Source organism: Dermochelys coriacea, chromosome 3, assembly GCF_009764565.3.
Source record: "Dermochelys coriacea isolate rDerCor1 chromosome 3, rDerCor1.pri.v4, whole genome shotgun sequence".
NCBI classification, from domain to species: Eukaryota; Metazoa; Chordata; order Testudines; family Dermochelyidae; genus Dermochelys; species Dermochelys coriacea.
Genome location: NC_050070.1, coordinates 69,212,072 through 69,229,360, shown reverse-complemented (window position 1 = coordinate 69,229,360; position 17,289 = coordinate 69,212,072). Strand labels below are relative to the sequence as shown.

The 17,289-nt window shown below is 37.3% G+C and overlaps 1 protein-coding gene across 4 annotated transcripts in view; it reads left to right on the top strand.

The window, feature by feature from the left end:
• The window catches only part of RNGTT (RNA guanylyltransferase and 5'-phosphatase), a 443,949-nt gene that overhangs the window by 65,256 nt on the left and 361,404 nt on the right, over positions 1 to 17,289 (top strand). For all 4 annotated transcript variants that reach the window (XM_038396507.2, XM_043510641.1, XM_038396508.2 and 1 more), the window contains exons 7-8: positions 1,630 to 1,739; positions 2,639 to 2,740. In XM_038396507.2, the coding sequence (XP_038252435.1) occupies positions 1,630 to 1,739; positions 2,639 to 2,740 (212 nt within the window). The remainder of the gene's footprint in view (positions 1 to 1,629; positions 1,740 to 2,638; positions 2,741 to 17,289) is intronic.

Here is a 17,289-nt window from a genome sequence, read left to right as displayed (position 1 = left end):
GAGGGTAAAGCAAAGCTTTAACCACTTTTATGAACATGTAAAGACAGAAAAGCTGCAAACCCCTTCACATTAACTTTGCATTACTGTTATATTTTTATCTCTTGTACCCCATTCCTTGCATATGCTAACATACTCACACCCCTTCTTGGGGATCTGATGGTAAGAGGCAAATTTGCAGCCCTTTTCCTGACATGCCAAACAAGTCTGATGGTCCAGATCCATATTAAGTTCGACCGACCCTTCTTACATGGTGCTTCTTCTTATTATAGGGCCTAGAGGTTGTCATGAATATTCATTGAAAGGCCAAACATTCCTTGTCCACCATAAAGTTAGGGGAGGGATATCTTAGTGGTTTGAGCATTGGCCTGCCAAACCCAGGGTTGAGTTCAATCCTTGAGGGGGCCGTTTAGGGATCTAGGGCAAAAATTGGTGATTGGTCCTGCTTTGAGCAGGGGATTGGACTAGGTGACCTGCTGAGGACCCTTCCAAACCTGATATTCTATGGTGCTTTTATCCTATTGGTTAGTATATTAATGATTTTAAGTTATTACCATATACATCAATTTGTTGCCAAGGCAAGTTTGCGGTTAAGCATTTGCTAACATTTTATCCTAAAATATTTTAAACTAGTATCAGTTCAGTGTTTCTCCAGTTACCTGGTATTATTTTGTACAAACTCCTCCCTTAAACACATTATTCACACTTGCCCAAAACTCAGGGTGACTGTTGGGCCATTTATTCTATGCCAAAGTTTACAGGCCTCAAAGCCTTATGCTAACTGCTTAAGCTGATGCCTTATAGGATACAGGCCTGTAGTTTCCTTGTTTTTACTGCTGAGTAAAATAAAATGCAAAAAGCTAGCTCTGTGGACTACAATACATATTAATAACTTTGTTAATTTGACCTTAACTGCCTTTTGTTCATGGACACTAGATCTCTGCTGGAGGAGAGCAGTAAGGTAGATTTAATCTGTCGTCTTTTTTTTCTGGGCTTTTGCTATAAAGTGGCAAAAAAACAACTAAACAAAAAACCTTGTAGCTGTGTAATCGCTTAAATTTTAAGTAATAAACACCTTTCTGATTTCAGTTTTTCTAGAAGAACTCTACCATGACCACAGTCCTAACCTACCAATTTTGAGGCCAATATGACTATTTTGGTGTATTTTAGAAGTAGGGTCAAATAAGACCTGTAATGGAAACTGAGGCCATGTGTACATTTACCGGGGAATGATGCTATTGCGATCAATGTAGCGGGGGTTGATTTAGTGGGTCTAGTGAAGACCTGCTAAATTGACCATAGAGTGCTCTCTGGTCGACTCTGATACTCCACTGGAATGAGAGGAGTAAGGTAAGTCAACGGGAGAGTGTCTCCTGTTGACGCTGCGTGGTGTAGACACCGCAATAAGTCAGTCTTAGCTATGTCAACTCCAGCTATTTTGTTCACGTAGCTGTAGTAGCGTGACTTGTCTGCACTACCAGGGTAAGTTGACCTTAGTTGTGTAACCTTAAATATCAATGACTTTAAATCTTAGTCAGTCTAGAAGTCCGTGTGTACGTGAAAGCATCAGTTTTCTGAATTGCTTTTGTGATAGATCTTAAATTCTAATTGCATTTTGTATTCTTTTTTTAGGGTGCTATTTTCTTGGAAGGAGTGACAGTTAAACGTGTAACCCAAGTGACAACTCAACCAAAGTTAAGAGAAATACAGCAAAAATGTCAGCAATTCTGTGGATGGGAAGGGTATGGGAAAAATCATTTAATTTAAACTTTTTTCTTTGAACAATCCAAAAATTCAATATTATATTCTTAATTTCGTGAAAAGTCAAGTAGGCAGCTATTATTGGGATGGACAGTTAGCCCCCTCCCCCCCAAAAAAGGTAACCAGAAATATTCAACAGTAAAGCTATAATGGCCTACAAAGAAAAGAAAAGAGAATGATCAGCTGTTATAATTTAAGAAACAAGATTCTAGAATCATATTTCCAGAGTCAGATAATAAATTATGTTTATGTTAGCCATTGCTACACAAATATCAATAGGCAATAGTCTGGTCTAATCATTATTTTAAAAGTTTTGGGGTAGTTTTAGTGCACATTAAACTAAATAACTCTGGCTTGAACCAGGCAAAAAATTGTAAGTTTACATATACAAATATCAATACACATCCGTTCTGATGTGCAAAACCCTAGTTTTTCCATTTCTTGGTCTTTCTGATGCACTCATTGCTGGTTTGAATTTGTACCTAGCATTGATGTGAACTCTGGTTTAGTACCTTTTCTAGATGTAATCCAGAATTTGAATGTCAGTTTCCAGAAGTGAAAGGCTCATGGAATATTCACAGTACCACTTAGTTTACAGATCTAATAGCTTAATAGTAAGTTCAAACAAACAAAGCAAAACACTTGCAGTTTTGAACTCTTGAGTAACTCAGGCTACTATCATTTTTTATACTCAAAAATGCTTATCAAAAACTGGGTGCCTATTGTAAGAAAAAAAATCTCGTTACGGAAGATGTTCCAACTAAAAGTTAACCTTGTAGAAAAGGTAGTGTTAACTGTTCCTCATGCAAGATTGATTTGAGAAATACATTACTTTGTATGGATACTCGTAGAATATTAATAAAAACCCTGCTTCTTTTAGGTCTGGATTCCCTGGAGCACAGCCTATTTCTATGGACAAACAAAATATTAAACTTTTAGAGCAGAAGCCATACAAAGTAAGCTGGAAAGCAGATGGCACTCGGTAAGTTTCATATAGAAAAATAATTACATAATTCACCCTAGTACATAAAGCAAATTGTTTTGATGAGCAGTTTGTATGCTCTTTGGAGTGTGAATTTCTGCCTTGTACGATGGAGAGGCATGTTTTGTTTTGTTAAAGAAACAAAAAGTCAGCTCTAAAAAATTGAAGTTCTAATATAGTTTGCTATTGTACATAAGTTGTGCTGAAACTTGATGTCAAGCCTCTTTCATCTGGGATGCTTTTCTATAGACTGAGTGTTCCTTTAAGTGTATTTTATTTAACGTTTTTGCTTTAATTTTTGTCCTCCCTGAGTTTTGCCTGTTGGTAACCAGCTGGGCTTGGATGCCATGGTGATGAGTGCCTTATAATAGGGGTTGTCTGCACTTAAAACACTGCAACTGTAGCACTTCAGTGAAGGCGTTACCTACACCGATGGGAGGGCATCTCCCATCGACCTAGCGCGGCCTACATCAGGGGTAGGTTGGTTTAACTGTGTCATTCAGGGGTGTGTATTTTTTACATCCCTCAGCGACATAGTTATACAGATCTAATTTCCTATTGTAGACCAGGCCTAAGATAATGTACAGTTAGAGGCTTAAAGGAACTCAGCTTGGTAAGAAAAAAGTTATACCTTATGGTACATAGATAAATCTTTATATTTTAATCTGATCTTCAGTTGTTGACATTTTGAAAATTTTATTTACTTTTCCTGTTAACAATGCATCCTACTAATGATTGGAATGTCATAATTCTTCAAATTCTTCAAAGGTATTAGTACTGTAGTCCTGTGTTAGAATAGTAACTATATGACTCGTCAGCATCCTTCTAATTGAACAGTAACTTCTGCTACATGTATTGCAGTGTTGACATTCTTTTAGTAGAGTTGCAGGAATAAATTTTTCAGTCTGCATTTGTGTGCAAGACTTGTATGTGTAGAATGTATTTTTGACCGTTGATCTACCGCTGGATAAAGAGAAAAAATACCTCCTCTCCCCCTTCTGCTGTTGGAAGTTGTATAGGGATATCCATTTTAATTCACTGTGCTCTGTAGGAAGAAAGTTACAAGAGCAATTCAATTGAAGTGGTTACAGAATCAGTAGAGAAACTAGCTAGCATCATGCATTGAAAATGCTTGCAGCTACCATTTCTAGACAACTCATCAATAATATATAGTGAGCAAAGTAAAGCTATTCTGTGTCTGGCATTACAAATCAATGCAGACTATAGAGGGCATGTCTAGACTACAGGAACTACAGCGGCACAGCTGCAGCTATACCTCTGTAGCACAGTAATATAGACACTTCCTATATGTATGGATCGGGTATTTCTGTTGATGTAGGTAATCCACACCCCCAAGCAATGGTAGCTAGGTCAATGGAAGAATTCTTTCACAGCCCATAGCTAGTTTGATCTAAATTTTAGTGTAGAGTGGAGCAGGATAAGCTGGAGTTTAAATTTTACTTCCCCCAAGCTAACATATACATCTGGTGAACAAACCACCTTAAACATTAGCTATTTCCTGTATTTTGTTGGGAGTGTTCAAGAAGTGAAAGGGGATATGAAAAAGATTCTCTCAACACTGTATTCCATATGAGAAGTAAAACACTACCGCCCTTAGAAGCCATATAAGAAATGTTACAAGTAAAATGTAGGAATAAAACAAATTAATCAATAAGCAACTAAAATATCAGATCAGTGAAACTGACATGGTGACTAATGCTGAAGCTATACTGTGGTTACACTTGCAGTTAATTCTGGTTTGAAGTAGATTCCCTGTCTCTAAAATGGTGGAGAGTTGCTGAAATTATTAGCTATCAAATAAGAAGAAACTCCATAATGTACCTGTATGTGCACTGGGAGAAAATTTCTTCGTGACTTTCGCTGGTGATCTGTTAATACCTTGAATAATGATTTATTGCTCTTGTAATCTTTATTATTTGGCATTTATATAGCAGTAATAGAGGGCCAACTAGATTGGGGCCCCACTGTACATTTGTTTGTTTGCTTTTTAAGAACCCTGGGAAATCACAAAAAACTGTAATAAAAGAACATTATGCATTATGATAGTGTTTAATTGCATATTCACATACTATTTGTTATATGCGGTGTTGTTGTAGCCATGTTGGTCCTAGGATATTAGAAAGAGAAGGTGGGTGAACTAATATCTTTTATTGGACCAACTTCTGCTGGTGAAAGAGACAAGCTTTTGATCTTACACAGAGCTCTTCTTAAGGTCTGTAGGATTCCTGCCTCAATCACTGCACAAGATGGATAATGAATGAGGCAGAGGATTATAATGAGAGGGTATTCTCTTTTGTTTAAGTTACTGGACTAAGTTCCAGGAGAGCGGAGTTCTTTTCCTGGCTCTTCCACAGACTTTCCGTGTGATGCTGGACAAGATGATCACAACACATTGTGACAGTGTGTGACTAGCCTAAGGCTGACTTACTAATCTGTTTATTTTATAAGGGTCCTCACATGGGGTAAATTGACAAGGTAATAGTTTAAATATTAAATGATTAACTAATTAGCTGGGTGATGCAGCTGAGTCATCAGCTGACACAGTTGAGAGGCAGGAAGAGACAGGGAAGACTGGCAGGAAGGGCCTGAGCTCTCACAGAGGTGAGATTTTTCCCTGCTCTTGCTCTGTGCCTTGGTAGTTGGTAAAGAGTTGGGGAAAGACCTTATGCTTTGGGGAACAAACATTTATAAAGCATTTGGTGTTGAACTTGCCACTGGTGTGCATGGTATGCACAAATGGGACCAATTTAAGGTTGCATCAGCACCTGGACTTTCTAACAGTATTCCCCCTCCTGCCCCCCCATGTAATTATCTGTGTAGGAGAGAGGGAAAAAAGAGCAGAGAGTTGGCACTGTCAAAAATATATACACAACTGAGGTGTCTGAGTAATGAAGAGAAGTAGCAGCAAAATACTATGGGTAAGAAGAATATAAGAAATGAAGAAGAAATTGCCAGCTCCCTTTAGTTCTAGATGTTATGAAAGAACGGAAAAATTCCTGGATCAGCTATTTAAGTTCAAAGTTACAGGATACTGTGTTCACAGAGGACATACATTTGAGCTCTAACAGTGAACTGATTGCCCCACAAACATAATAATGGGGCATGGTCTCTATTCCAAAGAATGTGCAGATGTTGCAGATACCAGCGAGGATAGAGAATTAATGCAAAAAGAGAAGTTATAAATAGGGCTGTTGATTAATCGCAGATAACTCGCACGATTAACTAAAAAAAATTAATTGTGATTAATCACACTGTTAAACAGAATACCAATTGAAATTTATTAAATATTTTTGGATATTTTTCTACATTTTCAAATATATTGATTTCTATTACAACACAGAATATAAAGTGTACAGTGCTCACTTTATACTATTATTTTTTATTACAAATATTTGCACTGTAAAAATGATAAAATAAATAGTATTTTTTAAATCACCTCATACAAGTACTGTAGTGCAATCTCTTTATCGTGAAAGTGTAACTTACAAATGTAGATTATTTTTGTTATATAACTGCACTCAAAAACAAAACAATGTAAAACTTTAGCACCTACAAGTCCACCCAGTCCTACTTCTTGTTCAGCCAATCGCGAACAAAAACACATTTGTTTACATTTATGGGAGACACTGCTGCCTGCTTCTTATTTACAATGTCACCAGAAAGTGAGAACAGGCATTTGCATGGCACTTCTGTAGCCGGCATTGCAAGGTATTTACGTACCAGATTTGCTAAACATTCATATGCTTCGGCTACTATTCCAGAGACCATGCTTCCATGCTGATGATTCTTATTAAAAAATAATGCATTAATTAAATTTGTGACTGATCTCCTTAGGGGAGAATTGAATGTCTCCTGTTCTGTTTTACCAGCATTCTGCCATATATTTCATGTTACAGCAGTGTTGGATGATGACCCAGCACATAGAATTATAGAACTGGAAGGGACCCTGAGAGGTCAGCTAGTGCAGTCCCCTGCACTCAAGGTAGGACTAAGTATTATCTAGACCATCCTTGACAGGAATTTGTCCAACTTGCTCTTAAAAATATCCAATGATGGAGATTGCGCAACCTCCCTAGGTAATTTATTCCAGTGCTTAACCATCCTGACAGTTATGAAGCTTCTCCTGATGTGCAACCTAAATCTCCCTTGCTGCAATTTAAGCCCATTGCTTCTTGTCCTATCTTCAGTGGTTAAGAAGAAATTTTTTTCCTCCCTCCTCCTTCTAACAACCTTTTATGTACTTGTTCATTTTAAGAACACATTCACAGCAGATTTGACAAAACGCAAAGAAGATACCAATGTGAGATTTCTAAAAATAGCTACAGCACTTGACCCAAGGTTTAAGAATCTGAAGTCCATCCAAAATCTGAGAGGGATGAAGTGTGGAGCATGCTTTCAGAAGTCTTAAAAGAGCAACACTCAGATGCGGAAACTACAGAACTCGAACCACCAAAAAAGAAAATTGACCTTCCGCTTGTGGCATCTGACTCAGAGGATGAAAATGAACATACTTCGGTTTGCTCTGTTTTGTATTGTTAGCAAGCAGAACCTGTCATTAGCATGGACACATGTCCTGTGGAACGGTGGTTGAAGCATGAATCTTTAATGCGTCTGGCACGTAAACGTCTTGCGACGTCGGCTACAACAGTGCAATGTGAGTTCTCTTTGTTCTCACTTTCAGGTGACATTGCAAACAAGAAGTAGGCAGCATTATCTGCTCCAAACTGTAACCAAACTTGCTTATCTAAGCAATTGGCTGAAGTAAGACTGCGTGGACTTGTAGGCTCTAAAGTTTTACATGTTTAATTTTTGAATGCAGTTTTTTTATACATAATTCTATATTTGTAAGTTCAACTTTCATGATGAAGAGATTGTACTACAGTACTTGTATGAGGTGAAACGAAAAAATACTATTTCTTTTGTTTTTTACAGTGCAAATATTTGTAATATAAAGTGAGCACTGTACACTTTGTATTCTATGTTGTAACTGAAATCAATATATTTGAAAATGTAGGAAACATCCAAAAATATTTAAATAAATGGTATTCTATTTAAACACGAACAATTTTTTAAATTGCTTGACAGCCCTAGTTAGAAATATCAGTAGAAAAATCAGATTTGCTATATAGAGCAGCAGTGCAAACTATGGGGGTGTGATTTCTAGTCTGAAACAGCACTATGTTAAAGTGCATTTTCATGTGCACCAGCAGGGTCTACTCAGACCAATTAATGAGCAACACATTAATCCGCCTTAGAAATCGTACCTCCATAGTGCACATTACTCCACCATGTACACAAGCACTAAAATGATAAATTTTGGGGATTAAACAGGTGAATATGGTTTCTTAAACTTGTATTTATTGCTTGAACACTGGATGCACATGTTGTGTAAAAGGGATTATATATAGAAAATGTAATTCATTATAAAAGTGTTTTTCTTTTGCTTGTTGGCTGTAGCAAGTCTTGTGCATGCACTCATTGGGGAATATCGTGTGTAAAACCCTGAGGCCTTAGCAGGTGTAGTTTGGTATGATTAGAACAAACGGGATGGCATAAAATTAAAAATTGTTGTTGTTGTGCTCTGAGGCTGACAGTTCTTTCTAATTTCTTTCTATTTTTTATTTTCAGTATGAAAACTTTCTTCACTGTATATTTTATATTCATGTGAAAAATTAAAGCTCTAATTTATAAAATAGTCCAGTTTTCTTACAAGCCATTTTAGCATTCTAACTTTGTATGCAATTAGACAAATTTCCATGAATTATTATACATTTTTTGTTGACAACTGTAGTTTCTTTTCTCTGAAGGCTCTGAAAGTAAATATTAAGATTTTAAATGGGAGAAAAAGCTCTTTACTCACCACTTCAGCTTGGATGTTGTCCATCACAGCTATCATCCGTACCCTTGAAGCCAGTTTTAACATCATTTTAGCTACAGCACATTTTTCAGGTTTATCTACTACAGTTTTATTCAGCTCACACTTTATTTTTCAGGAGAAAGTCTTTTTACTTCTAAAAATACTGCAAGGACATTTTTTTTGGTTATTTCTGGCTGGTTGAGCTTATAAAAGAGATATTTAAAAAATACTCATTCAGCTTAATCCAACTTCTTATATTTGATCAATGTCAAATATTTGCATATTATTCCTTTAGCTGGGGTTCTCACAGTTGCCTTTCAGGAGGCTCAGATACTCGAGCATCATTTTGTTGGTCTGCCGTTTGTACTGATTTAAATATCAACAGTGATAGTATGTGTGACAGTCATTAATTTCATTGAGGGCCTGATTTTTTTCAAAGATGTCTGCAATTACCATTGATTTCAACTGGAGTTGAGTTCTCACCTTTCTGAATTTTTTTTAAAAGTGCTTCTGTATCATGGGGTTATCTATACAATAGCACAAGTATTTTTTATTTGCTTTATGAATAGTTGTGCTTATTGTTTGACTATCAACCATCACTGTTTTTCCCCTTCTCAAATTAACATAGCCTCAAAAATAAAAGGAGCAGTAATCGTATGCAATATTGAGGAATAATGTAACAAAAGCGCTTTAGTACAATCCTTTTAAATATAACTACTTTTGGGGGTTTTAACTGAAGATACGGTGCAGTCTTATAGATAAGATGTGAGTTCTGAGCAGAGAAACTGGAGCAATGGGGGAGCCTGTCATATGTACTCAGTTAAGGTTTTGTCAGTAGTTGGGTTTTGTGTCTCTGAACAGGGAAATAGTGTGACAGAAGTTTGTGTGACCTGTTAACATGGAGGGATGTTCGCAGGTACATGTATGAGTGGCATGTGTTTATTACCTGAAGGTATTTCAGAAGTGAGAGATTTGTGATGTCTGTCATTGACACAGCATGCCTTCAGTGGGGGAGAGGGTAGCATTTGGGCTTTGTCTACTGAGAATGACAGTAAGGTCACCAAAGAGACTTCAGTGGAAGCAGGAAAGTAATGAAACTAACATTGGAAACCTCCCCATGGAATGAATGGCTTCAACAGGAAGACAGCAAGTTGCGAGCTTGGGAAGGGCAGCAATGGGCGTTGGTCAGTAGGAGAGGATTTGAAATCTGGGAGTTGGAATTTGTCCTTTCTTTCCAGGTGTATGTTTGATGATCTGTTTTGAACACTGAAGCAAAATCCTACTTATCTACCTAATGTGTGATATATCTATTACTGTAGTATCAAAGGCCCCAATTCAGCAAAGCATTTAAGCATGTGAATTGGGGGGAGGGGGAGTCTAAGCATCCCTAGCCATTTAAATCCTAAATAAATAAATAGTCCTATTGAAGCTGGGAGTTCATAATTTGTCCCTTGCTGTGTACAGATCTCCAGAAATGCAGATTTGTGTGTGCCCCTCTCTCTAGTGACCTGCATATTGAAATACTTACTTGTCTGGAGATCTGCAAGTACTGAAGTATGGGTTCAAGCACAAAAACAAAACACTGTCCATGTTTGTGTCTGGGTGGACTAGGCCCAGAAGCCCCCTGCCACACCCATCCAAGGAAAGGGGCAGTGGAGCTAAGTCCTACAAGTGGCCTAGAGAGACTGTGCAGTAGATGGCCCATCAGGGAAAGGCTGCAGGGAGCGGCCAGTCAGGCCCCAGGAGAGCCATATTAAAAGGAGCTGCAGACCCAGAGACCGACAGTTACTTGCTGGAGCCAGAGGAGTTCAGACAGTGCTCTTGGCTGGCCAAAGGGATCTGTAGTACCACAGATAGCTGAGTGCCAGCAGGAACTGGGCGAGTGAGAATGAGGTCCTGGCTAGATGCTGGGCCTGAACAAAGAAGAGCCCTGAGGTAAGGGTGGAGCTTTGGTGAAGGCTGGGGCCGTGGGGAAGTGGCCCAGGGAACTGAAAGTAGTTTAGCAAAAGGAATATGGTGGTGCATGGCTGGTATTCTTAGGATCCCTGGGCGGGGACTCAGAGTAGTGAGCGGGCCTGGGTCCCCCCCATAGGCCACTGGGGAAGCAGCCTACAATTGGACAGTGATAAACCCCGAGAAGGTGAACTGAACTACTTAGTGGCTGAGCTGGGACCAGAATAGACCAAGAGGATGAAACCACTACCTCCAGAGAGGAAACCCTGGGAGTATGGCCTGATATCAGGGCCAAGACTATTTAAAGACTGCAGACACACCTAAGCAAAAGGGGCACTTGTGAGAGATGGGTACCATGCCATTACAGTGTTTTTGTGCTTGAAATTATTAACATAATTTTCAGCTGCTTTGGAGAAATTTGTTTTCTAAGTATCTTGTTTAACAGCATAAAGGTGTAGTACTCCTCATTCAGGATTAAGTCTGTGGCAAGTTAAAATTTTTTTAAATAGGTTAGTATTTTTATACCCAACAAGTATGCTAATTATTATTAGGGAATCTTCTTTCCCGTATGCCCAACTCAAAAACTGACTTAAAACACAAAACAAATCAAAATATTAAGATGAGGTTAAATGAGAAAACTCAGCTAGTAGGAAAAAATTGAGTCAAAAGAGAAACTAGTAGTTTAACATTTGGGCTCCTTCGTCATATTTACGATGTTTGTGATGTCACTAAGTGGCACTGAAATCTGTTTTGATTCTTTATACGTACATAAGAATAGCCATACTGGGTCAGACCAATGGTCCATCTAGCCCAGTATTTTGTATTCTAAATGTGACCAATGCCAGATGCTTCTATGGGAGTGAAACAGAACAGGGCAATTATCAAGTAATCCATCCCTTGTTGTGCAGTCCCAGCATTTCGGAGCCAGAGACTTAGGGACACCCAAAACACAGGGTTGCATCCTTGACCATCTTGGCTTATAGCCATCGATCGACCTTTCTGCCAGGAATGTGTCTAATTTTTTTTTAATCCAGTTATAGTTTTGGCCTTTGCAACGAGTTCCACTGGTTGACTGTGCATTGCGTGAAGTACTTCCTTTTGTTAGTTTTAAATCTGATACCTATTAATTTCATTGGGTGACCTCTTATTCTTGTGTTATGTGAAGGGGTAAATAACACTTTCACTTTCTCCACACCATTCATGATTTTATAGACCTCTATCATATTCCCCCTCCCAATCATCTCTTGTCCAAGATGAAGAGTCCCAGTCTTTTTAATCTGTCCTCATATAGAAGCTGTTCCATACCCTTAATCATTTTTGTTGACCTTCTCTGTACCTTTTCCAATTCAAATATATCTTTTCTGAGAAGGGGCAATAAGAACTTCCCACAGCATTCAAGGTTTGCGTATTCCATGGCTTTATATAGGGGCATTATGATCTTTTCTGTTTTGTTACCTATCCCTTTCCTAACAGTTCCTAACATTCTATTAGCTTTCTTGACTGGCACTGCACATTGAGAGGATGTGTTCAGAGAACTATCCGCGATAACTTCAAGGTCTCTGTCTTGAGTGGTAATAGCTAATTTAGACTCCATCCTGTTGTGTGTGTATATATAGTTGGGATTATGTTTTCCAATATGTATTACTATGTGGTTATCAACATTAACTTTCATCTGCCATTTTGTTGCCCTGTCCCCCAGGTTTGTGAGATTCCTTTGTAACTCTTTAGAGTCTGCTTTGGACTTAACTACCTTGAGAAATTTTGTATTCTCTGCAGACCTTGCCACCTCACTACTGACCCCGTTTTCTGGATGATTTATGAATATGTTGAATAGTACTGGTATCAGTACAGATCCCTGGGGGGGGGGGCTCTGCTGTTTACCTTTCTCCATTCTGAGAACTGACTATTGATTCTTACTCTTTTTTTGTTTCCTGTCATTTAAACAGTTACTGATCCATGAGAGGACCCTTCCCTCTTATGCCATGATTGCTTAGTTTGCTTAAGAGCCTATGGTGAGGGACCTTGTCAAAGGCTTTCTGAAAATCCGGATATACTATACCTCCTGGATCACTTTTGTCCACATGGTTGCTGATCCCCTCAAAATTTTCTGTTAGATTGGTCAGGCATGAAATCCCTTTACAAAAGCTGGGTTGACTCTTCCCCAACAAATCGTGTTCATCTATATTTCTGATAACTCTGTTCTTTACTACAGTTTCAATGTGCTCACCTATGTGTCTGATGATTCTCTTCTTTACTATGGTTCCAACCAGTTTGCTTACCTGTAATGGCCAGGATTGCCTCTAGAGCTTTTTGGAAAATTGGCATCTCATTAGTTATCCTCCAGTCAGCTGGTACAGCTGTTGATCTAAGTGATAGGTTATATCACCGTTTAGTAGTTCTATAATTTCATATTTGAGTTCCTTGAGAACTCTTAGGTGACTTCAGTGGTCCTGCTGACCTATTATTGTTTCATTTATCAGTTTGTTCCAAAACCATTTCTGTTGACACCTCAGTGGGACAGTTCCTCAGATTTGTCACCTAAAAAGGGTAAAAGTGAGAAAGCTGTTAATTGTTAGTAACCATTAGGAAAGAGAGAAAATAAAGCTGAAAATATCATAATGTCCCTATATAAACCCATGGTATGCTGACACGTTGGATCTTGCATACAGTGCTGGTCAGCCCATCTCAAAAAAGTTAAATCAGAATTGCAAAAGGTGCAGAGAAGGACAATGAAGATGATTAGAGTTATGGATCAGCTTCCAAATGAGAAGAGATTAAAAAGACTGGGATTTAGAAAAGAGACAAGTAAGGGAAGATATGATAGAGATCTGTATAATTGTGAATGGTGTGGGTAAAGTGAATAAGGAAGTGTTGTTTGCCTCTTCACATAACAAAAGAACCAGGGATCACCCAATGAAATTATTAGACAGCAGGTTAAAAACAAACAAAAGAAGTATTTCTTCACACAAAACAGTCAACCTGTGAAACTTGTTGCCATGGGATACTGTGAAGGCCAAAACTATAACTGGATTCAAAAAAGAGCCAGAAAAGTTCATTGAGGATATCAATGGCTATTAGCCAAGATGGTCGCGGATGTGATCCAGTGCTCAATGGTGTCCCTAAAACTCCAACTGTCAGAAGCGGAGCCTGGACAACAAGGGATAGATCATTTGAAATTGTGCTGTTAGATTCGTTCCCTCTGGAGCATCTGCCAGTGGCCACGGTCAGAGACAGGATATTGGGCTAGATGGACCATTGGTTTGACCCAGTGTGGTCATTCTAATGTTAATTGTCTAAAATATTGTTAAAATATAGTACTAACTACATCATTAAATGGTGACTTTTTCTTCTGGAATCTGGGGATATCTTTGTATTTGGGATTAGCCCTTCTTCAGTCATCTGTGGCAAGCAATCTGTGTACCTGTGAATCTGTACAAAATCCAAATATTTACATGGAAAGCTGTGATTGTTTTCATTGATTGAATTTACTAACATCCTTTATTTTCTGTTTTAACTAATTTTTACTGAATAAGTCTGGGGTTTTACAAAAGCTACTATTCATTTTTAACTGATTTTTTTTCCACTCAAATTTTGGACTACTGTACTATATGAAAATTCTAATCGTATTAAAAAATCCAATACTCTGTATGTTTATTAATAAGTAAACAAACTAATTGTAACTGTGAGGCTGTCTGTTAAAGTAAGGCAATGTAGTGGAAGATACACTTGCTTGTATATATGTACATATGTGTACGTCGGTGCTTGACGTACCAGTACCTTTAAAAAACAAACACACAAAAAAACAAGTGCTGGAACTCCCTGGAACCAGCACCCTACTCTAGAAGGAGATTAAACTGCTTCTACTTTCAATACCCTTTTCTCTATTTTTTGCTTCCCCCCCCCCCATCCTCCTGTCCATCAATATTAACCCCAATATTTTCACAGAAAACTGTCTAGTAAATTGTTTTGCACTGATTTTCGCCCCCCCCTTTTTGTAATAAACAATGTTATATTCCCAGGAAATTTTAAACACAATAGAAACCAAAAACAAAGAGCCTTTGGGTTTTCCAGCTTTCAAGGCATGCTGAGATCAGGTGATGCAAATTGTGACTTTCTTTGTCTATACTTGGAGCTTGGATTGGTTGCTGGCTACTGATTGCTGAATCCCAAGTATTGATAAGGTCTGGCAAATGACCTTAAAACATCAAACCAAAAGCTTTGAAGTTCACTTAAGTAATGTTTTCCTTTTGGAAATATTTCCTTTGTAATTTTAACATGTAGATTTAAAATAACTACATGTAAATCATGCAGTTTGGGAAAAAAACCTTAAATATACTTTTTAAGGTTTGTTGCTTAAAATTTTTAGTGAACCTTTAAAGTTTAAAAATATTCTAAAACTGTGTAATGTGAATTCTATATTATGTATTTATTGAAGCAGTTATTACTAAGCCTCTGGTATCCTGAAAATATTTTTATGCTAATACATTCATGAGACATGTAAATCTAAAAGGGAAATTGAAAATTTTCCATTACAAAAATTATGCCTTGTGGCTCTGTTAATAAAGGGTATACATTGTATGTTAGCAGTAGCTAGAAGATACACATATGGTTTTACAAATGCACCTAATTTTGAAGGGTTGGATTTTAGAAATTGCAGTTGCTGTATGAATAAGATAATTATTACAATATGTTAAGGCAGGTTCTATATTTGCTGCTGCTATCGGCTTTTGTACCAAAAAGTGTGATTAGCCCAGGTGGTTTGTGGCTTGCCTGTATCCCTTGATACGTATCTCATTAATGTTTGTAGCAGATGTTAGTTCTAATGAGTGGAGCTGAATGTTCAGGCAGGAATAGTGTGGATAAGGTAATGAGACACCAGTCTCGAACAAAAATCTCCTCCCAAGAAGAATATTAAAAAGGTTTCAAATGTGTATTGAATAATTTAAAATAGTGCAAACAAAAACAAGGCTATCTACATTTTATCATGTTAATGCACATGAACTGATCCAAAATATTAAGGAGTTTGAATTACTTTATTTACATTTGTATGAGTACCTTTTTATATTTCATATCCATATACATGCAGTTTCTATTAAAATCATAAATATAATTTAACACTATCTTTTTAGTTACTATAAAAAGTAGAAAGAAAGCTCTGGCTATGATAAGACTATTGGATTTGAAAGAATATGAAGTCAAGTGTTTTCCCTGTAAAATAGATTTTTTAAAATTAAATATCCTAAGTGAAAATTACAATGACTATGAATGTGTCTGATTTATCTGAGCAACTGTATACTGAGATCACTGGGGGTGAGAGGATGGCTAACGATTGACTTTAAGGCATACATATCTGATTGAATGCTACAGTTTCATGGAATTGTGATTGGGGAAAAAATGAGTTGTTACCTAGTTCTTTCTATAATGATCCATACTCTTACAAGAATATAATATAAACTAATTTAAACAAACACAAAATTGCCCCTACCCCCCAAGCTAACATAATGCTTACGTTGGGCATATATGTGAAATGACTTATCAAACAGACTGGCTGGAATCCACTAGGAGATATTTTTTTAAAGAAGCATTATATACTATAATGCTTGGGTTTCCCTCAAGTGTAAAGTTAAGCTATAGATTACTATAAGCTATAATTAAGCAATAGATACTGTAGGTCTGAGGTGATATGATGTAGCACATTTTTGCACATGTGAATGAAGGATCACATCATGCCACTTATAGACTTGAAATTTTTGCTTTTTAACAAATTCATTCTAAATTATTAACTGCTCAGGCTTTTAATTTTCTAGCAACTTGTCTGTACTTGTAATTGTGCTTCTCTGGGTAACACAAGAGCTTTAATAGGCTACCTTCTATTAGTTGTTTGATTAAAGGAGAGTGAATGGATATTACAGTATTGTAACAGATTTCTATTATGATTTTATTTGTGTATATCTGTTGGTTGGGGGGGTGAAAAAAGGGGGAAGTGTTGAAAGGATGTGTTCAGGGGCAGAAATGATGATTCTTTGCTTGTAGCTAAATTAAGAAATTTAACTTATTTTGCTCAGTTTCTTCAGTTTACAGTGAGATAGTTAATCCTTCCATAGTGAGTGCTTTTTCTGTGATATCACCTTTTTTTCTTATCAGATAGATAATTAGAGATCTGAACGTTATTGTTTCATAGAATTTGTCTGTTTGGTGGCTCCACCTGCCAGAAAATGGACATTTTTCTCCAGTGGTCTTTTGCGGTCAAATAAAGTTGGAAGACTCACCTAGTATCTCCATCTAACTTTGAAAGGAAGATGGCATTAAATAGCCGTAACATGATATGAAGGTCAGATTTTCATAATACATAATTCAAATACAGAATTTTAATAATTCCACTTGGCTTCAGCACTCTTCCAGGTGTTGGTTTGATTACAAAAATGAACCCAATTGTATCAACTATTATTAGCCACGCTATCAATACATACTGTATTTTTTCACCTGGTAGGTGCTTTTTTCTTTGTTTCAGAAGTGAACTTGTTTCCTAGAGTACAGTGTGTTGTTGAAGGTGCTCTCTTTCCTCTGATAAAACCAAGTTCTGATTACTTCATGTAATTAAAAAGTTAATGGCGCTTTTGATAAGAATAGAAATGTGTTGTGGTGCTCTGTCCTGAGGGAAGAAATTTAGACACAAGATTGTGTCTTCCATGATCTTCATCTGCAACCTGACATCACA